Consider the following 26,142-nt stretch of genomic DNA (forward strand, 5'->3'; position numbering starts at 1 on the left):
GTCCTAGATATAAATGTTCTGGTTCTCTAAATGTCACATTACCCATGTCTAAAGGAACACCTAGGATTGAACTGCATTTTTGGTTTGCTTTGAAATCCCATTTGAACAAGCAGTGAAGTGGGGAGGGGGAAAGGTAAGTTTTTATGCTTTATGATGGCACAGTTTTTGATTCCTAAGACAACTGGCTTGCTCGCTTCAATTAGAGAAAAGGAGTCAAAAATTACAACATAGCTCAGCATTAAAATATGAACAACAAATTTTGTGGAGGTTTGCTCAGCAACCTGCGGATGAGATCCAGCAAATCCAGCCAGCTGATGCTAACCATGAAAACTGCTGTAGAAAGTCACATCAGAAATGGCAAAACATCATGCAGGTGGGGCCATTGGCAACATGTAAGGGCAGAAAGGGGGTTAATGGCTCCGAGAGCCTTGGAATAGTGCTTTTAGCTCAAAGCTGTCTTAGTTCTTTCTCATAGATAAGGTTTTATGTCTCCGAGGGGGTAATAGAGGCACAGAAGTGACTTGCCAAAGATCATATAAAATATATCTCAGGCAAAACAAGGCACGAAACCAAGAATCACTGATTGACAGCGCTGCAATGGCCCAAACAAAACACGCAGGCCAAGTCCTTCTTCCTAGCAGCTCAGCTGCTCACAATGCTTTACTTTTCCAAGAGCAGCTCTGCTCATAGGCTTGCAGTGGAAGGAAAGCAGACAGCTCCCCCTTCCATTCAAACTCAAATACTCCACATGGTGTTAGAGCAGCTCTCCATACAACCAGGTGCAGAGAAAAGACTTTTTGCAAGTCTGCAGAGCAGTATTGCATCACAAAGTCTCTGCATTACTAGTTCTTTTGGTGTTTCCAAAAGGAACCCCACAGTGAGCACAGACCTATCTGCCCAGGGGGAGATTAGTTCTGAATGTTTTCTGCAAACATTTCAGCGGTACCAACGCTGATCATGTAGGAGAGCAATTTGGAAAGTCCGAGGACATGGATACATTGAAATGCTAATACAACTCGAATAGTACTTCTGTTGATCATTAGATCCACCAGCAGCCACATGCTTGTGCCCTGCACAGATGCCTCCAAGCAACAAAAGGGAACTCTGAATGAAAACCAAGCTGTTGTCAAGCCCGACCACTCCAGCCAGGACTCAGTGCTCAGGAGGACACAAGCAGGAGGCTGCAGTCATTTCTAGAGGAGCCTATCCCTCACCGACCACCATCTGGGAATGCGGGACCTCAGTTTTACTTGAATGCTATCCAGGATTTTCAAGAGAAACTGCAAGCAAGGGCAGAAACAAAGACACATTTGAACCTCTGAAGCTCAGGGTTTGCTTTGGCGGGACAGCAGATGCTCAGAGCACAAATACACAAGTGTGCATTGCGCAGTCCCAGCTGCTCTGGTAAAGGACTGCACACCCTGGCATGCAGATACAAACACAAAGACAGAAGAGTACAGAAATAGCAGCAATGTACCTTTGGTTCTTAAAGCAAGCTCAGAGTCTAAGGAGCAGGCAACAGTTTAGGAAGACTCACAGGCTTACAATTCCTCTGTTAGGATGCGTTACGCATTCGTAACCAGCTGCCCTATTCAAGGAACCAGGTAAAACCCGCTTGGATGCATCCTCTGCCCACACCTTTTTGCTGCGCCTGTCACTGATCCCAGCCTAGTAAAACCCTAAAACAGAGGACTAATGCAAAGCTGTCAGTGAAGACGGCAAAAGAGAATGGCCTGACACAAAAAGGCTGCTGCTGGTGAGGGCAGTGGTACCAATGTACCCAGCAAGCATGAGGGCAGCTGGCACGGTATGGGGCCTTGCAGCCCCTCGTCCAAAGCCCTGCCAGAGCCCATTCCCCTTAGCTAAGTTGGCAATGCCATCTAGTGCATAGAGGCAGAAATAGCACAGTGTCTGCAGGCAGATAGGCATGCACAGCACCAGATGTGCAATCCAGATGTGCTCTCAGCTTGGGCCATGAGGCCCCCGATGGCACCAGACTCCAGCCCGCTGCCTTCAGTACCGGTGCCCTGGCCATGCTCACAGCCCTCACAACACAGGTTTATGGGGCCTCAAACATCACCTGCCCTGGATTCTTCCCACCAAAAAAAAAGAGACTAGCCTTATCCAGAAAGCTCCACTTGCCTCAAGAGGAAGGGGAAATCCTTCCCTTTCCCCAAAGGGTTTCAATTTAATTGTTCCAGCTTCACCAGCTTGTGGTCTTTACAGCCAATATAGCTCAACATTTTGGCTCTCTGGCGTCACTCGAATGTAAAACATCTCCCAAAGAAACATGTTTTTCACGCAAGACAAACACTCTCTCAGTAACAAGAAACATTTTTCTTAGACATGAACAAAGGGTGAGGTTTCTGCAGACAAAGGAACTGAAAGTTTCATTTTATGGAGCGCATTCTCTGACGCAGACCAAAATCTTTTTGTGTTTTGGGGTTGTTTTTTTCCTGAGTGCCTACTTTTTCCAAAAATATATCTCATCTGATTATAATTTTCACTTGTGATTTAAAACTTTAATGGAAATAATTTGGCTTTTAGAGTACTTTAACCAAAAAAAATGCATCTTTCACTACAAACGCACGACCTCTATAAGCAAAGTATGTTGACAGCTATTGAAAGCAGATATTTTGTGAGGAATATAAGTTGTGAACTTTTTGCTTTGTTGAAAAATGGATCTATTTCTAGCTCTGTAAGATACAACTTTCTCCTAGTATTCTCCTAAGCTGTTACTCAACCTGATTTAAAGGAGACAAGTTTATTTAAAGCTTTCAACTTCTTCCATATCATTAACACAAAGCGTTTGTAGTAGGATGATTTACACATAGAGCAGAGAAGATATTTCTCTATAGCTATTGGTGTGCTTAGAGGGTCACATTCACCTAGGCCATGCAGGGACTGGACACAAGGCTCCCTGCACACAGGCCTGAGGTGGGACAGGCTCAACCCCAGCGCTGCTGGAGGCAGCGGGAGCTCCTCCACAGACTTGGAGCGAAGTCAGGGCTTAAGTAGCAAGTGGAAGGATAAAAGCTTGTGGGATCAGGCCTTAAACCAACAGCTCCTGACTCATGACAGCCTTGGAGAATGTCTGAAATAACCAATATTGTTACAGGCCCGCATGTTAAAATAAATGAAAATCCATAATGTTAATAGACATTAATTCATGCTAATGGAATCACTGCTCCAAAAGCCGAGTTAATAAGCCCAGCTAGACCACTACCACCGTCTATACATTAAAAAGATCCAAAACATTTAAATATTGACCACATTCCTTTGAAATTAATAGTATTTCCTTTGGATTACGCATTGATCTCAGCTGAGCTGTGCTTGACATCTGGAGTAGTTAAAACAGCAACCTGAACAGCCATAGTCTGCCACTAATTTTGAAAGGAGAAAACCAATTTTAACTTATGTGCTCTCATTAAAACCACTCGGCTGTCTCAGTGCTGGGTCCAGCAGAGCTGCAAAACCACTGCCTGCAATCGGCTGAGCCAGAGTGGTTGCCATTGCAGTGGGACTCCTAAAATGATCCTGGTGTGAGCAGCAAGGGCACAAAGCTAAGGAAGCAGCAAACCACCCTTTGCAATGCACCAGCAGCATATCCTGCTGGGAAGGTTTTCCCTTCCAGAATCCTCCAGCTCATTCCTGGTTCTTGGCATTCCGTGGATGGTACAGCACTAAACTTGTGTGAAAACCTGACTCCTACCACCCCACCAGCTACCCAGGGACCTTGCCCCCATCCACACCGCCCCCATGAAGCTCCCCAGCAACTTCTCCTGCCTGATACTGTACATGCAAAGCATAGCCCTTACGTTTCCCCATAGGTGCTGCCTCCAGCAGCACAGCAGCAGCAAGCAGGGGTGTTGTGGAAGCACCTGATGAGACCAGCAGAGCTACCTGCTGTCTATACATTACCCCTCTTCAGCTAGGAAGCCAAATGTCAGAATTATTTAGCATAAAACACACAGGCAATATAACACACCTAATTTATTTGGCTAATTATTTTCAGACAACGATGCTCCAGAAGACCTCAAAGACAACGGCTTCTTTGTAATCTGTCCTCTTGGCCTCTGGCTGGCAGCAAACACTTCCTCACCCACACAAACGCTGGTCCCCAAAACTGTCCTTTCTGGTGGGAACGCTGCTCAAACCCCAAAATCCCACTACTACATTACAGCAACAAATGCTCATTTGATACTCAAGTCTAATATTTTTGGAGGCATAAACATCCGAAAAAAATACACAATGAATAGTGATTATGCATTCTAAACTTCTCCAAATGTGGACTTTTTTTTTTTTTTTTTTTTTTTTTTTTTACCCACAGGAATAGGGGAAGAAACAATGCCATGACACCAGCCAAATTTCCACACTTGCCCCCCAGCCATGGAGGCACCAGAGCCTGACACAAGTCAGTGCCTCGTCTTCATTTCCTGACATATTCTACCTGGAATATCCTCAAAAAGCCAACACGGATCATGCTAGTGCATGGAAAATTCAGAGCAAACAAACTCATTTAGGTCTGTTAGAGTGGCAGACACTTTTCCTGTTATTCCACACACCCATCCACGCATCAGAGTACCCAGCTCCTCACCTGCAAACAGGACAGGCTTTGACCACCCCAAAACCAGAGGGATGTTTTGAAGAAAAACACATTGAATCATGCCTCTAGAACCCAGTCACACAGGCACAGATTTATTTAGGATTTCCCATAGCAGCTCTGATACATATTCACTCCATCATGGAGATTCAAATGAAGGCAGCCATTAAAAAACAAAATGAACTCAAACAAGCCTCTTTGTTAAATCAGAATAGTTCCTCTACAGCAGCAACCTAGTTGATACAAATCTGTGGCCTTGTCCGGATAAAAGTCTCTGGAAATGCAGATGCACCTCCTGTTAACATCAGTGAAAAGCCTCCTGTGGACTTAACCATCTTCAGATCTGCTTCTTGCAGAAGACAACAAGCGCGTGTGTGGTATTGGCATGGGGGCAATGGCTGAACATGTACAACAATTAGCTTTATAAATGTAAGATTTCAGCTATTGTTTTAGTTGCCTGTCCCTAGGGATCCTCAGCATTACTGTATTATTGATGATGCTAAATTGGGTTTTCAGCAAAGCTGTTTTGAAGGCTCGTGAATGCCAAAACAGCATTTCAAGCCATTAAACTTAACAGACGAAACAATTTCTTCTAAAAATAATCGTAATTTCTTTCCACCAGAAAAAAAATAAAAGCCTGGCTAATTCCTAACGTGCCAAGTTTCAAGCAGGCCTGAATTTTACAGCTAGACTTGCAAAGTTCTGAAAAAAAATCAATTTACATTGGAAGCAGCAACAGACCTGGACTGTAGGTAAAGAGCAGCCACTCTACACAATGGGGCTGTGAGCAACTACAGGCTAACACATTCCACCTTGCTAATCCTGAATTTTCCTGTTCCAAGGAAAAAAATGCAATGTCTTAACCGCTGCTAACATCCTCACCATTATGTTGATGCAAATACAGTCACGAGGCAATTACCAGCCCAGCCAAGGGCCAGGCATTGTGGGGCTGACAATAAGTCGTCGAGCCACTTAGAGGAGAAACAAATAGCCTTAAACTCCTCCAAGATTTTAAGTCTCATTAGTATAAATCAGTAACCCAATTAATGAGGGTTTTAGCATATTGATTTGCATCAGATTACATGAATTAATGGCACACATAGCAGGAGACAACGTGGTGGGAACCACTGGGAATACAAACAGCTATGTAAAGGAAGGCTCTGGGAAGACAAACAGCTATGTAAAAGACGATGCAGAGCACTGATTTTGACTGAGTGTGGCAGAAGGCTCCTTCCAGACATGAACACAGTTCCTCCATCATCTTGCTCATCCTCTGGTAGACAGATGGGACAGCTACAAGGACACGGCCCCAGCTTTCTCCACCTTCTCCTCAACCATACTGCAGTGCACCCAGCAGCCCAGCAGATACCCACATTGGCAGTACGGGGCCAAAAACCCAAGTAGGTCTGTAGCCTATTTGGTGCCCTTCCCCATCAAATGGCCCATTCCTGGGCTTCCAAGAGAAACTGGCTTCTGAAATGTGTAACATGGTTAGGTGGGTTTGCCAGTGTAAATTGTAAGAGCTGCTTTAGGAAGAATATGGAAACTCCAGTTTAACAGTTGCGGTGCTCTGTGGCTGGGGATTAAAAGGACAGCTTCTGGAGGAGACGACACAAGCAAGAGCAAGATCCACGACAGTGCAAGAACTATGGGAAGAACCAGCCAAGTCAGCAAGGAATAAGGGGCAAAGGCAGTGAGAGCGGGCTGGAAGGAGCCCAAACAAGCTGCCAACAAGGCAGAGCAGACTCAGGAGGAAAAGCAGCTCCACCAATTGCCCCAGCACCAAGCCCACCACACCTGGGAGAGAAACCAACACTGGGACATGCCACCAGCATCCCCCAGATGGAATCATGCCCAGGGATGAAGTGTTCATTCTTCATCCGGTAACTCTGCAAGACCTGCAGGGTTCAGCAAACGCCTCCTGCCCAGCCCTCCCCCCCCCATCTCGGCAGGCTGCCCAGCCCCACAGACTGCCAAAGAGGTCGGCCCTTTCAGAGAAGAGGGACAAAGGGGACGCCTTCCCCTCCTCCCGAGGCAGGCAGCCCCTCCTTGATCCAGCAGTTATAAAAGGGCTCTCAATCCATGTAATCCATTAGATACAAATTACAGCAATTTAAGCACACTTGACCCAGAATTACAGCAAGCCCATAAAGAGCTGCATCTTCCCAGGCAATTTACACTGTTACATGCCCTCAAACAAGCCAAAGCAGAGGATTTAAAACAGAAACAAAAACAAACCATAAAAAAAACACCAAACAACCTCCCCAAAAACATGATGCCTGCAACAGCAGTATCAAGGAGAACTGAAAACCAGTACTAAAGGCTGGTTTACATTCAGGTTGTCCTTTAAAAAAAAAAAAAAAAAAAGCCACAGTTACACAATCTCTAATCAACACGTGTCTTGCAGATATGGATCACCTTATGCCATTAAATCACAGCCACATGAAAGAAGATGCTGTGAAGTGTGGCATGACACCACACAACTGTTTGGGACATGGAAGATAACCACACCAAGCACTGGCACAAGGCCAGCATGGGACAGCGCTGACTAAGGTGGCTGCTCCACCCTCCCAGGGCAGCCCCTTGCTGCAAATCTCACCCTGGGGTGTAACCCTCACCATCCAGGTTGGGGATTGCAATACTCCTACATTAATTTTACCACTCTGCTTTCATTTCTATGTTTTTAAATTACAACTATCCTTATAGACAGCATCCAAAAGAAAAGAAGCAGCAGAGGAAGGCCACCTCAGCCCATCCTAAATAGGAAAATAAAACCAACAGCATTAAGGAAAAAGATAAAACAAACAAACAAACAAGCTGTTTTCTTCCAGCAATGGGAGATGGATATATCCAGGTTTGGGTTTTCAGCCACAGCCACCAGCTTCCACTGGCACAATCCTTGTTCTTCAGCATCCCCAACATGCGTCAGGAGTGTTTGTGCTGGCAGGAGATGCCCATTGCTGCTCCCAGCTGTAGGGATGTGCAAGTGCATAGGCCTTCCCACCAACAAGAAACACTGAGATTTTGTCCTGGAAAGTGAAGTGCACAAGAGCAGCAGCACTGGTGCAAAGCGCCACTGGTGTGGTTTACTGCTGCTGCCAGCATGTCAGCCATGCACCATGCATCACTGCTTTCACAACAGGGGACTGCACAAGAGAAGTGTGAGGGTAGAGGGTGCCCATGGTGGTGGTGTGACAAACAGAGCCATTGATTACTGTAGGACATGCCACAAAAACATCCAAAGAAATTGAAAGGATTTTTGTGTGCCTTGCCCTGAAATGTCTGATACCAGATGCTACCATGACCAAGGAGCCAGGACCAGGTTAGAGGCCTTACCTGGTTCAGCAAGTCTTGCATCCAGCTAAAGCAATTAGAGGATGGGGAGAGAAAGCTCATCATCATCAGGTTTAAGAAATAATTAAAGTACTGAGAAGTTTTACCCTTCAAAATACATATGCCAACTTGCCTGTGAGGACAAATGCCAGGTTAAGCTCAGCCTTCACTGAAGCATCACCCATTTTGCTGCCCAGAAGCCTCCCAACAAGAATCACCTCAACAGGAGGCAGTGCCAAGGCCAGAACAGCACCAGAGGGACTCCTCCTGCCGCTCCAGTCACCGGTCCCGACTTCGGGCCACACCATCCATCACAGGATGAAATGAGAGGCTGTTTGAATACAGGAGTGCCATTGTTTGCTCTCTTTTTCACCCTTCGTTACTATCAGAAGTGTAAATAGGCAGGCTGGTCTGCTGGGGAAACCCACAGCGACCTGTACGTGTACATCACCTGAACAGCTGTCGCAGCACAGGGTGCATTGTGCTTCACTCAGAAGAGCAACAGAGTCACAGATCTCTTACAGCAGATCCTTTCACAGGCTGGATTTTTTTTTTTTTTTATTCAACTCTGGGAGACAGCACCTCAATGCCACCAAGAATACCACCTTCTCTGGTTAACTTCGTTTTTGAAGCTCATTAGTACTTGCATTAATTATTAATTTATACATGGGAATTTTTCTTTAAATCATGACCATAATGGCAATGGTTATTTGGAAAAAAACAAACACTGGAAGAAATGGAGCAGATGCCTTCTGACGAGCAAGCAGCCAGCAGCATGCCTCAGTCCCCACCCGTATGGTTTAGTTTACAAGCTCATGTCAGAGAGCCAATTTCACACACAAACACAAAATAAAAGCAGGAACACAACTTTTCATCATCCTACATTGATGTTTACTCTTGTTTCCTGTAGCCCCAGGTGACAAATCTGTCCTTGATATAGTGGAGGATTGTTGTGCTATTAACAACGTCAACTGGACAAGTTTAAAACTCACGTCAGGTCTTTGCATTGTTCGCTTTTACCAAACTAATGAATAATAATTAGTAAGCAATTAGATGTAAAATGATAAATATAAATTCAGAAATGTTTTTCTTTAAGTACACACTGGGCAGAACGCTTAAAAGCAGGAGAATTTACAAGCAACTTTCTTACATATGAACATTTTTGCCAAAAACTGAGATCTTGGAAAAGTCAGCCGCTCTGAACACAGGGCTTTTGTTTCACCATTCTCTGAGCTCTGAAGAAGTTTAAATTTTTTTTTCTTCATTTAACTTTGCCGGCCTGCCAGCTGGGTATAAGCCAGAAGGGTTATCCAGTCAGACCTTACTGTGATATATTTACAATGGTAGTGCATCTAAGGTTTGTTTATTTCAGGATTAAAATTCAAATGGTTAGAACCATTTAAATAATTAAAGGGCAATCAGAAAATGCCATGAAACCAAACAAATCAGTAAAAGTCATGGAAACCATCAGCAATATTTAATTCAGAAATTCTCTTTGTTAAGGAACTTAGCTGAAAGAAAACAGCTGGATGTAGTTCAACTCTCTAAATTAAAAACAATCTAACAAGGTCTATAGGGATAACTCTTTCAGCTACATATTGGAGACCAGATTCACTTCTACCAAGTAAATGTAATAGCACTCAAAGCTAGAAAGGAAATTCCTCAGAACTGAGGTAGTTTCTAAGTATCAGCACATTTTCCAATTCCTCACAAGGCAACTTAGCTATTTACAATCCATTTTTTCCCACACATAAATTTATAACTTTTTCAATTTTATGCTTCCATGATTTATTTTCTAAAGAAAAATAATCTAGCCAGAATATCCCTACTCTACTAACATCATGTTTTAATAAATAACGGGCTACTTCTAGTAAAATTAAGCCTTCAGGATTGTTTATACCAGCCAAGAATATTCCATCTTTATAGCTTTGCAGAAATTTGGTGTGAAAATAAAGTTGAATATAACACTGACCCTGAGCTAACAAGTAATTAATGCTTCAATATAAAAATAGAAAATTATCCTTACAACACAAGGGTGGAATACAGCAAACCCTCCCTCTCTCTGGATTGCTCTCCTGGCTGGATCCCAGCATCCAGCCAGACCTAAAGGCTACCCTAAAGCAGGAGGAGACACACGCAGAATAATTTTGAGTCTTTCTGAAGACTTCCCCCCCAACTCTTTTAAAAATTATTTAATATCTTTTTCTTAAAAATATATTTTTCCTTTATTAATGAGTTGTTGTACCACAACACTGTTCCAACTGCAAAAGCATACGTAGAGAGAGACGGGCGTCTTGCATAGCTTCGAAAAGCTGCAGTCACTCTGTGCTTGGGCACTGGCTCCCAGGGGACCAAGAGCACCAAAAAGGAGGCGTCTTCAGCCCTGCCAGCTCCTGCCTGCAACAGTGCTACAGGGCACTCTGCCCAGCCTTCCCTTCTGCCCCTGGTCAGAGAGGAGACAAAACTCTTGCAAAAACAAAACCAACAGTTCTCCCTCCTTCACCCCCAAAGTTTTCCTAAAAATAAGAAATAGAAAAAAAAAAAATCAATCCAGCATTCATCTAACAAATTTGCAGACAAGACACGTGTTGGCATTTGGATCTGTGACACAACAAGTTGCTTCCAACCAAACAAGTTTAATGCCTTATTCCCACTGGAGATGTACTTCAGGAACTGACCTACATGAGTTACAGCTAATTGCAAGGATCCTGGGGAACAACTGATAACTCTTCTTAGCATCTGCAAAACTGGAATTCTCTGTAGTCTCTTCCAATTTAACCAAACATCCTGTAAAGAAAATACAACCTGCTCCTGGCATTACCACCTTATGCAAATGGGGCACTTGGCACACTGACCGGTTCTGTCTTCATGTTGTTTCGCTGCATAATAAAGACAAATTACTTCCACTTTTTTCCAGATAAGGCAACTAACATTATGTGGATAAACGGGAAGTTAACTACATGAAACATGTTTTCTGCTTGTTTGGTAATTATTTTTCCCCATAAGATAACATGATAAATAAAACCTGCTTCTGTACAGATATTTCTCATTTCAGAAACACATACTTGTTACATGCCAAGAAAGGACCCTGGGTTTCTTCTTTTTGTAAGAAATGTGGTAAAATAAAAATAAAAAATAAAAAAGTGATAAAGACAAATGCAGAGCTAACTACAGGCTTGTATATACATTTCTGTTATCCACCTCTATCATGGACTCTCGGTGAACGGGACAGACTGGTAGGCCCCATTCCTGTTATTCCCAGAATAGCAAGGGAAAAAAATCAGTATCTTAAAACCAGTGGCAACATAGTAAAAACTGTACACTGTTGTCCATTAACTTAAAAAGCAAAGTCACTAGATGGTATAAAAGTGAAAGCAGGTGCCTTCTAACTTTGATAATAAAAGTCTTTTTTTCCCCCCTATGCTGCACAATTATCTCCATTGTCTTTGCATGGCCAAGAACAAAATGCTAAGGAACAAGGCTGCTGGTGATAAACCGCTACTGGTAGCGGCAGAAGTGTTTGCTTTTTTATCACTCTTGTTGGAGTTTCCAGTAACTTCGGTTGCATTGAACTCGAACTCCGGGGAACACTGCTGGAACTCGCAGCCGCTGCCGCTCTCCTCCCCGCTGCTCTCCTCACCTGCAGGAAACACACACACACGCTGTAGCCCTCTGCAGCTCAATGCTTTGTTTGCAAAAGGCAGCAAGGAAAAGAAAAAAACAAAATCACACAAAATCACAATATGCAGATGCCTCTGTGATGCTCCTGGTGTAAGGAGAATGCCGACGCCTCACTGCGCGCAGTATTTCAGCATTTATGAGACTCTGCACGCAGCCTGCCAGAGATGCAATTTCTCACCCTCCTTACTAACTCACAGATAGCTGAAGCTTAGCTAGTTACCCTGTGTTAGCATGAACTCCAATTAAAAGGAGGAAGAAAAAAATAAAGCAAAAGGCAAACAAAAGCAAACGTACTGATGTCAATGAAGTCAACGTCATTCCCACTGTATGCGTTCTTCAGCTTGTTGGTCATCACCCGCAGAGCCATGATTTGCCGGCGAATCACCATGTCTGGCTTGGTAATATCGACTTCCACCTCTGGGTTATTCACCTGACTTGCCAAGCCGTTTCCAGTCACTGCAAAGTCGTATCTAAAAAGAAACCATTCCTGGCGTTACTGGAGCTGCAGCTCATCAGCGACCACGCTGAGGGGTGAGAGTGTGGAAAGACAGTGATGCCAACCCCGCTTCTCCGCTCAGGTGGCTTTCTGAACCTAATGCTTTCTTCCCACATGCTAGCCCACATGGAGCACTTCTCTGGCTTCTTAGCATGAGAAATTCATCACTGTTCTTATGTATCCTGTGCCTTTTACATGCCTGCCTTCTACCTGGGGTGGGGGGTGGGGGAATTTTCTCCTCCGTTTGAAAAAAGAAGGAAGATCTAGGTTTTATAATAATAATGGCTTAACAGCAGCGTAAATCAGCTTGCTGTAAGGTAACAGAGCAACACAAGCTACTGAGATGCCCTGATGTCCAGTTAGATGACACTTGTAGGAAAACAGCCTTTGGGGTCATAGCTATGCCAGAGAAACCTACTGGAACTGTTGGAGGCAAGAGTCTTTCTGGCTTTGCGTAATACACCTCAACAATAAAGCTGTTACATATGGATTGCTCACCATATAGACATGAGATGCAATTTCTCTAATAACCCCAGCAGGAAAAACATCTGTGATTTTGAAAATGAGATAACATAACCCGACTTATTGGTAGACAACAGCCACACTACTCTGCCTGAGGATGTGTGCATGCTCAGGTCTGCACTGCTGCACATCTGAATACAAGGACAATCTGCTGGTTTAAATGAGCTACTGAGCAACAAAACCCAACAGAATATATCTCCTGAAACAGGCATTTGTAGTATCATCTTATAGAGTAGGAATGACACCTTTTATCTTACAGACCAGATATATGACACTGCTTTCTAAATCCAATTACCTGACTTGCAAGAAAAATCATTGTTTAACAGAAGAAAATATTACTTTCGCTTAATTACAGTACCAACATTAGTTCCTGCAGACAGGAGGGCAGAGCTTAGGAGGGCAGAGCCATTTCTTGTGACAGAGACCCAAACCATAAAGCTAGCTGAGCAATGCAGAGTTTCAGGCACCCATGAAACAGTGTAAAATTTATGCAGTAATCCTGCACACCAGAAATTTCTAAATATTAAGAACAAAAGCTGTAAATATGAAGAAAAACAGCTGGAAAAACATGGACTTTTATATATATATATATATATATACACACACACACACATATATATTTATATATATACACACACAATGAACATCTTGGATTTTGCTTATTTCCTCAGTAAGCGAACAGGGAAAAAAAAAACAACTTCTATTTCCAAAATAAAAGTTAAACAGTTACATAAACCATACGACAGCAATCCTTTGGCTTATTCATGTGTTGGTAATTTCTTTCTTAGGGAAAAAAAAAAAAAAGGTTTTGTAACTGTTTTTCCACAAAAAGTGGGCATGAAAACCACTGGTCCCATTGTGCCAGTGTCCTCAGCAGCAGAGAAGCAGACCTTTCTCTGGCTTTCAACTCCTTTGCCCTTGCTTAACAAGAAACCCAGAAATAGCTCCTGGTAAGCATCATGCAAGAAACACAAAGTGGGGGCACCGAAGCAACAACACAATGTGAGCATCTCCAGTCTTTTAGCCAAGGCTTTGTACACCTCACCTCCCCAGACCTGCGAGTGGTCAGTAAGAGTCTTAAGTGCGAAGAGAGAAACCGCATCTGGGTATCTTTTAAAACAATCCACCACATAGAGCTCAGACAACCCTTTAGCTTTGCATCCAAGCTCTCTTGCCTACAAGAAGATGAGCCAAAGGAGCAGCCAGGCTCAGGGGAGATGTGTGTAACCCTTGGAAGAGCAGTGGCTCATGGTGTTAGGCCAGCATATGGGGACAAACTGAGGGGAAGCGTTCACCCAGGGCAGGGGTTTCTCCAAACCTGCTCTTGGCGCTCCCGTTCCAGCACTCGTTCTCGTTGACAGTGCCTACAGACATCTTTTCATCATTGCAAATGTTGCCAGGGAGAGATGACCAAAATTTTTTGGCTTGCTTCAGCTTTTCTTTTACATCAGTAACCTATTAAAAAAAAAAAAAAAAAAGAGAGACATAATCCAGAATACCAAACACTCATTAAAAGCAAAGCTGGAAAGGTATTTTTATCACAACAGACGTGTACAAGCCAGATCTTTAGGCTTCATGTAAAGTTGTGTCGTTTTGATGGTTGATTTACTTTTTAATACAAAATTACACATCACTCTTCAAACACATATTACTCATAAGCAAAGCCTTTAAACAGGCACTTTCTGACACACAAGCATTGAGGTAATTTACATCCAGAGCCATGGACAGATTACACCCCTCGGAGAGTTTAAGGCAGCCAAGGAATATTTAAGAAAGAAAAAGAGAAAACCACCAACCAACAACTACAAATTACAAGTGGAAAAAGAACACCACAGTACATAGGGGAGTAGCACCTGCATAGTACTGGCCAGACAGGGCACTCACCAGCCTGTCCAAACTCGTGCCAGCAGCTGTAGTTGGCCGCTCCTCCGGGTTGTATGGTCTAAAGCGAGCACTGAAACCACTTTCAGAGACAGAGCGAGCGGTTCGACCTTGTGCAAGTGTTTTTGGCTGGCCACATCCCTGGAAAACCTATGCAAGAGAAGGAAATGATTTTACAAAATAGGAGTTGCAAGAGACCTCCTCTTCAGAACCCAGAGGGAAATACAATACACTAGACAAATAAAGCCAATGTCCCCACTGCCCATTTACCTTCTGAGACACCTGCATGCTGTTCTCCTGCATGTTCATGATTGCATCTGAAATTTTCACATCAATGGGATCCATGACTGACTCAATATTAAAAGGCCCCTCCAGCCTCTCTGCTACCAGCAGCATTGAATCTAACACAAAGAGAGAAATGAAGGCTTTTAATGGAGCTGCTTCAAAGATAACACACATCAAGCACACAGGGATGCACAGACCCTCTGCTCCAAAATGGGCATTTCAAGCATGCTCCTGAGCAGAACAACATCCCCTCCCCATCACTCATTAAAGGCAGTGTGGTGTTGCATTTGAAACTCCACACAATCCGATGTGAACAAGTGACTAGTTTGCTCTGTACGAAGACATCAAGGCAAGACGTGGCCATGATCAGCCCAGCAAGGCTGGCCAAGGAGAACCACACAGGTGCCACAGCATTACACAGATGTTCACCACCACAGCATCACTTCTGACTAGCTCATGTCTGCAGGAAACATTGTGCTGCATTCCCAAGGCCTATAACTTCAACAGACTGGCTGGCACTTACTGGGCTGCCAGCACTCAGCCACGGGCTCATACACATCAAAAGCAGCGCTAAGTGAGGGAGAGCCTTCGCAGTCTGCCAAAATGTAGTCTGTAATCAGCAACTCCCACTAAAACTAGCATTACTAAAACCCTCCTCCCCATGCTTATTTATTAAAGGTTTCCTTGTGTCACTTGTTTTTAAAGACTGCTTTCAGAGCTGAAAGAGAGAGAGCCACCAGCTTCGTCATGCCAGTCCTGACCAGCAGACACTGACACGGAAGGGTCCAAGAGCACCACTGCTGTGGCCTCTCCCTTACAGGGAGCAAGAGACTTGTCTGTCTGGAGAATACATGGGACTGTATGATCCGGCATTACATGGGCACAAGGGAGACTGCAGGAGCCCAGGACAAATGCTGTGCACTGATGATATATATGGCACGTGTTCTATGCAAGGGCAGATGGAAAAGTCCCTCAGCCAACACCAGTTCGGTCCTCCCGTGCTGACACGCACGTACTCTTCAAATACATCATTAAACGTGGCAGCTACTGTACTTCCATCACTTCCTCTGGGAAATTATTATTGGCATTAAAGATTTCACCCTGCACTGCATTTAATTTAAGCCTTGTCTGAGCCTCCCCTAAACAGCACCTGCAGGCCCATGTCTTGTGCTGGGCAGTCACCTCCTCTTGTCCATCACAACCTTTATTTAACATCAGTTTCCTCTGCAATCCCTCAATTCCTGAAGCACTGTTTTCTGCTCTCTTCTCCCGTGTTGCTTCATGCGACATTATTATTATTATTACTTATTTTAATTTTTCTAGCCTGTGTGACACAGAGGTGAGCATAACAGCACCTACAACCCCAAGGAAGCCCTCTCCCAAGGAGTGGTTCCCCATTTCCAAGGATACACCCATTCCCTTTCATTAAGGGAGAAATGAGCATTTTACATTCAGTCTATCAATTTCTCTATTAATTTCCCTTGAAAAGTGTTTTTTGTGATATTCATTCTCTTAAGTACAGAAAGTACTTTTGACAAGCAGAAAATTTCTGTGGGCTTCAGTTACCAATTACAGTCCTATAAAGATACTCCAAATACTAAAACATTGACTAATAGCTCTGCCTGCATGTCCAATTCCTTTCAAGCTACACTAAAAAAAATAAAATAAAATATGCAATTTAGCTACTTACGTATTTAAAAATAATAAAAATAAATCCCAAAAATTCAACACAAAAAACACCACACATTCCTAACCTGGAAATCCACTCTGTAAAGACAACTCTGTTTTAAAGATTTGCTGGGCATGGATTGACCAGGGGACCAAGAGACCCTAAAAATTCCTTTGGAGGAGCTGGAGCCTCAGTGAGGACCAGTGGTGCCATCCAAGGGATGCTTAGGGATGAAACCCACAAGGAGCTCAAGCCCCAGGAAACACCCTCACCCCTCAGATGCACACAACCAGCATTAATGACAGAGCTGCTGCAGGGCATGGCTGGAATTTAGCCGTCACTGACTACAAACAGGTCTGAAATAAATGCATTTTTTTAAAGAAGGTAATAACAAATGAAACAAAGAGTCTTAGACTGTATTGTGGTGGGCTCCAATAAAGTGATGCTTCAAATCTCTGAGTAATGACTACTAGCATGAATATACCATTGTGCCGGAGGAGAGAAAAATGCTTTTGATGTGCTACCAAATAGAGACTTTTGTAAACAAGTGGAGCACAACTTAAATGTGTTCATCATTGTCAAAGCTTTTGGGGTTTTTCACGCACATAAAGAACATCCCATCACAGTTTGGAGGAAGCCGCTCATTTCAAATAAAAATATTATGAATAGACAGATAATAAAACACACAAAAATGCATAATTTTTAAAAAAGAAAATCATTCCATTTTGTAACTACTTAATTCTCTGAGTGGCCAGGAAAGGCCGCAGATCAATAAAGTGTTTGTGAAAGACTGAAAGGAAACATAAACCCCAATTCTTCTGGCTGTTTGGCGTCTTTGTAAACTTTGAGCCGGGCAGGCCATACACAAGACCATGGGAATGTAGAGCGAATTGGGTCCTTTGTTACTGATGGTGCCATGGCGTTACATGTATCACAGCAAAGGAATGCAGCCACTGCTTTGACTGCTGATATAGAAAATGCATTCGGCCTCCAGCAGAGCTGCCAAAGCTGGCTATAAAAGATAAGGAAAGCAATAATTGCCCTTGGAGAATATATTCAACTGTAGCTCTTCAGGAGCAGTGATAGATACTGACAAGAAGCACTAAATGAAATAAACTTTCATTAAAAAAAGGAGGGGGAGGGGAATGGGGGACTCTACCCAGCCCACAGTCTTGATTTGGGGGTGATCCTGCAAACTTTTACCTCCCACCAGGAGCTGGCTGGTGTCCTCACCAGCAGTCATAGAGAGCAGTAGATTCCCTCTGGCAGCCACATTTGACATTAATAAGGTTGGCTGGGATTCAAGATAACATTAGCACTGCTGCACTTTGAGAGGGGAGGCAAGTTGCACTAAAATCACAAACTAAGCTTAGGTGTAACTTGTCTCCCAGAAAGATTTTCTTCCCCGCTCCCCCTCCCCAGCTCCAGTTCAAAATAACCGGCACTTACAAGCCACGGCAAGGTGGCTCTGCAAGTTTGATCTACTTCACAAAAGAAGTCTGGCAGAGTTAAAAACATACGCTGGTCATTTATTACAAACACAGAGCACGACAAAGACTGTCTTTCCTCACTGCTGGGGAGACAGAAGTGGATTTGGAGAGGGGAAAAAACAACAACAACAAAAAAACCCACACCATACCATATAGCATCATCCCTTAAAGACTCTTTTCCTCCTGCATACATTTGTCCTTGCTACTGGCATTGAGACAATCCTTGGCGACAAAGCACCTCGCACTCATGAAGGAAAGCGATTCTTTTGCATTGTGCCACCAATAATCAGAAACCCACATCGTCAGCCTCACTGTCTGACTTGAAGAACAAAAGGCAGTTTTCAGTCTTAACCCCAAGATCTGATTTAAAAGGAGAGGGAAGGAGGGGGAAGACCTTGACCATTCATTAACAACAATCATTTTTTTTTAAAGGAAAAAATTCTTTGCACACAAAGTAGTACTCCAGATATGTATATGGGGAGCCTGAATTCTACATCTTTGAGCAGAGTAAACCTTTGTGGAAAAAAAAATCATGAAAAGGCACTGGAGATTAACATTGTTAATTCAGGAAAGCCTTTACATATACTCCCACCCCAAAGCTTGTCTGAAACAAAGTATACCGCTGCCTAATTGGTGTACAATTGTGTTGAGAATGGATGGCAAAATAATTTAAAGATAGTTAAATGAGAATAAAAGAATACAATTCAGTCATTGTTTCATACATTGCAACTTAAATGGTACTTTGCAAAAGTAAGGTAGGAGGAAATCTTTGTCTTGAAGAGCCTACAAACTCAGCATCCCAGTTTGGAAAAGCTTTACACAAGTGACTTATATAGAGAGCCACTAACTTTAGGGGTGCTATTCTTCTATTAAACATTGTCAATCTGGGCATAACCAGGTAATGAAGACAGAGATAAATAAAGGTTACTGAAAAGAAAGACAATGGTAAAAAAGAATCAGTAAACTATACTATAGTCAGAAATAATCTTACAAATTAACATTTGTTTTTTTTTTTTTAAACAGAAACATGTACACATAAACATTCAGATGCATATTTTACACACACATACACATAAATTCACACATACTTCCAGTATCTATTGCTAGTTCCCCTCTTTAACTATCTTTAAATTATTTCACTCACTTCAAAATCTGTTTTTGGCACACAAATTATCATAGCTTAGTATTTACGCCCACAGTGCAAACCAGGATTAAGCACAAGCACATGCAAGTGAGTTGTTGTTGTTTTTTTGTTTGCTTTTAAACTTAAAAACACGCAAAGGACATTTGCCACATATGCACCCCCAAAAAAAACACCAGATCTGTTTAATTTAGTTTGCCTCAAGTGTCAAATTGAGATGGAAAACAAAATCTGCAACATAACCAGCACCTGTTCAGTTATTAAATTGACTGTAGAAAGCACAGCTTAAGTTCTTGGTATCTGTGCTCCACCACAAGTGCAAATAGTGCCAGTAAACGTAACAAAGCGTAATACTGTACTTCAGTAATGAGTGGGCAAGAAGCCTTTAGGGAGCAAGCGCTGCAAGAAGAAAGCTTTGCTTCCAACCTGGAATTGCACTTATTTATTTTGTCTTGTTTAATAGTCTTAATTATTGTATGTAGTCCCTGATCAGTCTCGTGTGACAGGGCTTGCTGGCTTCCCCCAAGTTTCGTTTTTAGTTGCATACCACCTACAGCAATTAGCTGCTTGTGCTTTTGTCTGTTTTCTGGCATTATGCCCTTCCCTTTCATGGGATTCCTCTTTTCTACTTGGACTAGATGTTTGCAAGTCTCCTGGCTTTGAGCTATTTCAGCAACAATTGTAGCTGAAATACTTAATATTCTCATGAGAAAGACGGCTGGCAGGAATGGGGAGGGGAGCGGGGGGGAGGAATGACAGCCTCCCAGAGAATGACTTGGAAACCCAATTTAGTGTCACATTTAACTCCCTACATGGAACACACAGGCAAAAAAAACACCTTCTGAAATAATACCCTTCATACATCCAGTTGGCACAAGCAATTAAATGAAAAGCCTGTACACAAAACACAAGTTCTACAATTTAAATCTAGCCTAGGACACCAATTATCAGCAATTTCCCTTTTTTATCTCACAGTTTAATGAAAGGGACTTTTTTTCTAACAGTTTATTTTTTTTCCCCTCCAAGAGCAAAATTGGAAGGGTACCACAGCCTTGTCAGTAGCTGCAGAAACTTTACATGTGCACTTCATCATACATTAAAACTATAGTGAAGTGACTGTTCCCAAAAGATGCTTTCACAGATAAATCAAAGCTCCTTGAAAAGGAGCACAAATGAAAACATTTAACATTATCTTGCCTGTGCCCAAAAAACGTGATGTGTCATAAATTCTGCAGTCTTGACCAAAAGTAGAATTTAATATTTCAGTCTACTCATATATTAGACTAGTCAGTTTACTGCATATATCAAATAAAAAAATTTATAAGCATGGAAGAGAAATAAACGGGAAGAAGATAATGGCAAAAGTATTTGCAAAGCACCACATACAGCCTATTGACAAAGATGGTAGCTTAGCACCAAATGAGCTGTTTACAGATTTAGACGCTTTACATTTAAATTTTTGCCATAAAATACAGGTCTACAGCCAAAGCTCACAATGCTGATGAAGCCTCCCAGACTGCATAGCAAGAAAAACGGCTTTAGGAAGAACAGATGTATGGTAACAACAACGTCATACGGAAAGAAACAGCTTATACCTACACTAGAGAGAAACCAGTGAAAGGATGGGAAGGCTGCGCAATGGGAGTCCTTGGAAGCAGAGGCAAAAGGACAGGGACCAAGTCAGCAAGAGAGGAGAGCAGATCCAAGGGCAGTATGGACCAACCATCCAACCAATGTGGCTTTACAGGTTGCAAGTCTTTGCACCAAAACACGACACTGTTTCCCTATTTCTAACTGGCATTTGGTCTCAGCCTTTATGTTTTTGGACACCGTAATGCATCAAGACAGAGGAGATACTGCTGGAGCAAGCCCAGCTGTGACATAAGAGACATTCCAGGCTTACAAGCACATGGCAGCTCCATCTGCCTAGTTTCCTTCAATGGAGGTCACTGGTGCAATGAAAGTCTCGGGTACTTAGAAATTAATGTGAACTACAACAGCTTTGTTCTACACAGAGATGTGGAAGAAAATGATAACCTATCAGACACCTAAAAATCTGCTGTAGCACATGTGGCTGCTCCTAGAAGCCATTCAAATGGGGGAAACAATATCAGGGCATCATTACATGCAGTTTTAACAGGACCTTACCCATAAAGGTATTCCACTCAGTGTCCAAATCCCCTTGGTTGGCCAAGCAGCCTCTCATAACATTAAAACAGTAATTGTAACAGGGCTTCACCGATACCAGACCTCGGCAGTATGGGCAGTACATCATTTTCAGCAGTGCTCTTGTACCCTGTGGTGTGGGGTTCACCTTTAAAAGAGAAAAAGGAGAAGAAAATTAGCCCTCAGTCACTAGAGCAAAGAAAACAAAACAAACAAACAAACGAAAAAAGCAAACAAACAAACAACACATTTACCAGGGGGCTGGTTGGAATGGAACTGTGCAAAGGAGGTGTAATGAGGCATGATGCACAGGTACACAGTCCCAGAGATCTGGGTTGTGGATGAGGATTTTGGCTTACTTCCTTGGGCACACCTGCTACTCAAGGATCACAACCAGTCCTCCTCTCTGCAGAATGTAATCTGCACTGTCATGCACCCACAGAGATGCTGCTTGGGCTGCAAGGACAGGCACCCCAAGGGAGACGTGCAGGATTTGAGCTTAGTGAAAGTGATCAAGCCAAAAGGGAAACCACAAGGCTGCATTACCCATGCCCTGCTTCAAATACACACCGAAGATGATGACTCCGGACTTTCTCAAGAAAAAGTGGCAGAAATGTGATGCTTGCTGATATTCCCCCCACAAAACCCATGAAGAGCAGCCCAGGAAGGCAGCTGCTCTCCTCAGCTCTTCCCTGACAATCACCCAGCACGGCTCTCACAGCCAGACCATCTCCTTTATCTGACATTCAAACCCTGCAACGTAACATTTACATGACAGACACCCAGCTTCTTTTATACTCAGCACCCACCATGTTAAATAGCATAACTCTTTCCCCATGGAGGTAGCCACGATTGACGGAGGTGGCAGCCTCTTGGCACAGAGTGCCAAAAGACAAGCCTGGAGGACTCCCAAAGCCAACATACCTGCAATTTTGCACTGTGGCCCGTGCAGGCGGAGCCATCTGCAGCAGGCAAGTCACCTCTGAACCCTCAACAGGGCTGTTTTCAGAAGTGACTCATGGTCATTCACATTTGATTCACTCTCTGGCCCAGCTTCAAAACATTCATTGAAACAAATTCCACACCGTTGGCCTGAGAAGCGTTAATGCTAGCACCACGTATTGCTACTAACCATTTGGTGGGTCCATCTGAGGCACCAAACAGTCTCCCCAGGAGCCGGTCTGAGGGTTGATTAAGCATATGTGAAAATACAAAATTAGGACAGGATCGGAGATATGCTGACAAAATATAAACAGTCTCTAGAGTTTTAAGCCATGTACTTGCTACTTCTTTTAAGGCGTTTACAGAGTGCTCTAAATAGGTTATGATCCAAGACCATGCCAAGGGGAGGAGACACTGTGTGTCCTCACAAGGAAGAGAAGAGGTCATTCGGTACAAGTGGAACATCTCTGCCAGCCGCATGGGTTTTGTGGCAGAGAGGATGAGAAAGCTGAGAAGAGGCAAACTAACGTGAGGAAGCCCTCGTACTGCACATATTAGCCTTGCTATTAAGAAGCCCATCACAGCACGAGGACTATAGAGAAAGCACAACTGCTCCCTGCTTTTTCTGGTACAAAATTGTTTAGCAGCACACAGAACTAGCAAGCAAAAGATTTAAAAACAAAGAAAACCCGTCACATAATCAGTTCTTTGCACAAGATTAAATAGAGGGCCCCAACTCTGTCACAGATCTCCCATGCTGAAAGCTTTCATCAACTCCAGGGAAGGGTGGAAAAAGCTCAAGCAACAGTTTTACTAGCACACACACGCACAACACCCCACACACTCAGGACTATGAAAATCTGTGGAAGAAAAGATCCACACAGAACTACCACATTCACAGAAGCACCACAACCATCTCCACCAGTCTGAACAGCGGTTTTTAAAAGGTGGGAGAACATCCTCAGGAAGTGACCCCATCACCTGCTGTGTGCTTGTGCTTTTCCCCAGGCACCACTGCTGGCTCCAGACAAATCTCCAACTCCTGACATCCCTGGGAACAGGCTAGCTTCGCCAATAATAGCAGCAGAGTTTTAAAACCTCACCTCTTTTCTTACAAAAAGAGATTGGGGACAGAAATGCTAACTTCAGAAAGACCACGGTTTCTCTTCAACAGGCACGGAAACTGAGTAGAAAAGCAGAAGGACAATCTTCTGTGGTTTAGAGAGCTTGGAGCTGGATTTTGGCTGGCCAGCAGTATTCAGACATCATCTGTACCCCGCTTATTTGCAGCTCCAGGGTACAGCTACAACTGCTCAGGCATTCAGGGCAACTGAGCTTGCTGCTGTCAACAAGAGCCACTTTAATTTTTAGAAAGGAAACAAGATGCCTTCATACACACTCCAAACAGAGGGCCTGCGACAGCTCTGAGACATGAGCTAAGATCCCAAGAAACAGCTCCCTGCAAATGAGGCAGACAGGGAAGATGCCATCAGAAACCACCACGTCTGGCCAAGACAAAATCCTTCGCCGTCATGCTGCACCGAGCACACAGGACAAAGAACGGTTGTCCCTTGTCCTGCCGGCTGAGCCGAGCCTCTTGGGGACTTCACAAAACCAAGAATTCATGGCATTGTGGCAGGAGCACACGTGGTCTCAAGCCCTCACAAAAGCCCCCACGATAGGGGAATCCTGCCTACAAGAGGAGCCATCCACAGAGCCAAGAGGCCAGTCAAACACATCCTTGCAGAGCAAACCGAACAAATGCTGCTTTCTGTGAAGGCATCGTGTGGAAAAGTGAGCGAGACGGAGGCCATTTAGCAGAGCAAAAGGAGGTGGGGTGCTCAATGCAGAAAGCTGCTTGCGGTGGTGGGGGAATCCGATTTGGAGGCTTCAGAGCACACCCGTTTGGGAGGCACAGCAGGAGCAGGAGCCCCAGCAGATAACTCCTCATTGGGGCAGCATGGCTTTAAAGCAGAGCTAGTTCAAGTGCTGGGAAGAGCTCATGCAACAGAAAACAGCTAAATCAGATGATTTATAGTAAGAAAACTGAAAACAGACAAACGCAAAGGTATCATCTGCCAGCCAGATGGTTCAGTCTTTGCACAACAAAAAAAAGTTAAGGGGGGGGAACTAAACATTATCTCATACCCAGAGACAGAACTTTGAAGGAACCCCCACACTGTTGTTTTTTGTGACAAAAAGCCCTTTTCATGCCACCCCACAGTAGGCGCCAGGACCTCCACACTTATTGGAGGCTCATCAGCAGATCCCAGCTTGTCCCACCACTGCTTGCTCTCACAAAAATGCTCTGCACCCTCCTTGGGAAGGAAATTAGCAAGAGGTTCATAGGACCAGCCAGGTGCTAGAGCAGTGTAAAGTGGGCTGGGGACTCCATTAAAACTATGATAGAAAGCTGAAGTTTCGTGAAAGAGATGGCATGGCAGAATGTTACGAAAAATCACCAGCCAGGCTGTGACCCAGGAGGCGCCTTCCCATCTTAGGTTCCCCATTCGCGCCGAGCGGCTGCAACCTCACAGCATCTGCCCTGCTTTGATATTTCATCGGGTTGATCTTTATGAATCCCAGCAGATGCATGGGAAACCGAAGCTGCTTTCCCACGTTCCATGGCAGACGAACCACGCTACGAAGACACCGGCCGCTCACTCAGATTAGATACCACACGCTTCCTTTGAACAAAGACCTCGCATGATTTTAAAAACAAACAGGGTTTTGCTTCCTTTCCTATACAGGTTTCTAACTCTACACAAAACTGAGCAGAGGATCATGCCGAATGACAGAACACCAGTTCCTTCAAACCTCAGCCTGCAGCAACTGCCTGGAGGAGCCATAGCTCATGATGCAATACAACTGCAGGTGAAGAGGAAGACAAAGTAGGAATTCACTAGTCCAGGTTTGTCGTTTTATGGCTTCAGAGAAGCAACAGGAAGGCACAAATAGAGATTGCCTGTAAGAGAGTTTCGGGAAAGATTACGAGTAATTACACCTCGTTACAACAGTGATAAATGCTTAACTGCTGCGTATCGCTGCAATGAGAACCTTACCCCTGGCAATGGGCCCACGCCCAGTCCAGACCAATTCTAGATCTGTCAGAGGGATGTGCCATATGTTGCACTGGCAATTCTTCACAAGCTTTTAATGTTCACTCTGCCATGCCAGGTGCAAGCTCTTAAAACACCATTGTATGTAACAGTAAACCCAGATATGCTTTGTTCTGGGGTTGTGTTTATCTTGGAAAGCAACTCAAGTTCATTCAAACTCTACTCTAGAATGACCCTCAAAACCAAATAATCTCCTTTCTAATAAAGCAGAGTCCCAAAGAAAGCTTTATTTGCTGAAGAGGATTTAGTCCAGTAGATTTGAACCCAGGTAGTACATTGTAGTGCACATACCCTGTAAAAGCTTATAATAGAAGTAAATGCACTCCAAACCCTTCCTTTTATCTTGTGAAATTTATTTCCTTTCTGTGCCGTTCCATGCCACTGCAGCAATCCATCACCCTGTGGTTTCATCATGTAAATTACAATTTGTCCATGTCTGTACGCTTTGTCAAACGTGAAGATTAAAAGCTGTTAACAGATGTGTTTTGGCACCAATCTTCACATTCATATTGGACTCGCTATTTAAAAATTCAAGATTTTCACACAAACACAAGAACTAAGCAGAAAGCAAACAATTATGGGATTTCTGTGGTTAACTCAAATGTTTCATATCATATTTGTTGAGTACCCCCCCAATTTACATTTACTGTGGAAGATGCATTCATGTTCCTGTAAAAATTATGTGCTCTCACTGTAACAAAAATCTATGTTGTTTTTTTTTGTTGTTGTTGTTTTATGGATACATTGTCATTTTCATCACATTTTAAAATCTCAAATAAGCGAAATGGTTTGCCCTGTGTCCTTAGACTTCTCC

The 26,142-nt window shown here is 43.5% G+C and overlaps 1 protein-coding gene across 4 annotated transcripts in view; it reads right to left on the reverse strand.

Moving 5' to 3' along the window:
- Nucleotides 1-4,670: 4,670 nt before the first annotated feature.
- Nucleotides 4,671-26,142, reverse strand: part of GPC4 (glypican 4) — a 73,832-nt gene continuing 52,360 nt past the window's right edge. For 3 of the 4 annotated variants that reach the window (XM_068697569.1, XM_068697567.1, XM_068697568.1), the window contains 6 exons: nucleotides 21,250-21,415; nucleotides 14,787-14,917; nucleotides 14,520-14,666; nucleotides 13,954-14,090; nucleotides 11,912-12,087; nucleotides 4,671-11,576 (listed from right to left, as the gene is read on the reverse strand). In XM_068697569.1, coding sequence (XP_068553670.1) covers nucleotides 11,368-11,576; nucleotides 11,912-12,087; nucleotides 13,954-14,090; nucleotides 14,520-14,666; nucleotides 14,787-14,917; nucleotides 21,250-21,415 — 966 coding nt within the window. In that variant the 3' untranslated portion in view covers nucleotides 4,671-11,367. The remainder of the gene's footprint in view (nucleotides 11,577-11,911; nucleotides 12,088-13,953; nucleotides 14,091-14,519; nucleotides 14,667-14,786; nucleotides 14,918-21,249; nucleotides 21,416-26,142) is intronic. The other variant, XR_011101231.1, reaches the window with a different exon arrangement.

The sequence above is a fragment of the Anas acuta genome, chromosome 13 (genome assembly GCF_963932015.1).
Source record: "Anas acuta chromosome 13, bAnaAcu1.1, whole genome shotgun sequence".
Lineage (NCBI taxonomy): Eukaryota > Metazoa > Chordata > Aves > Anseriformes > Anatidae > Anas > Anas acuta.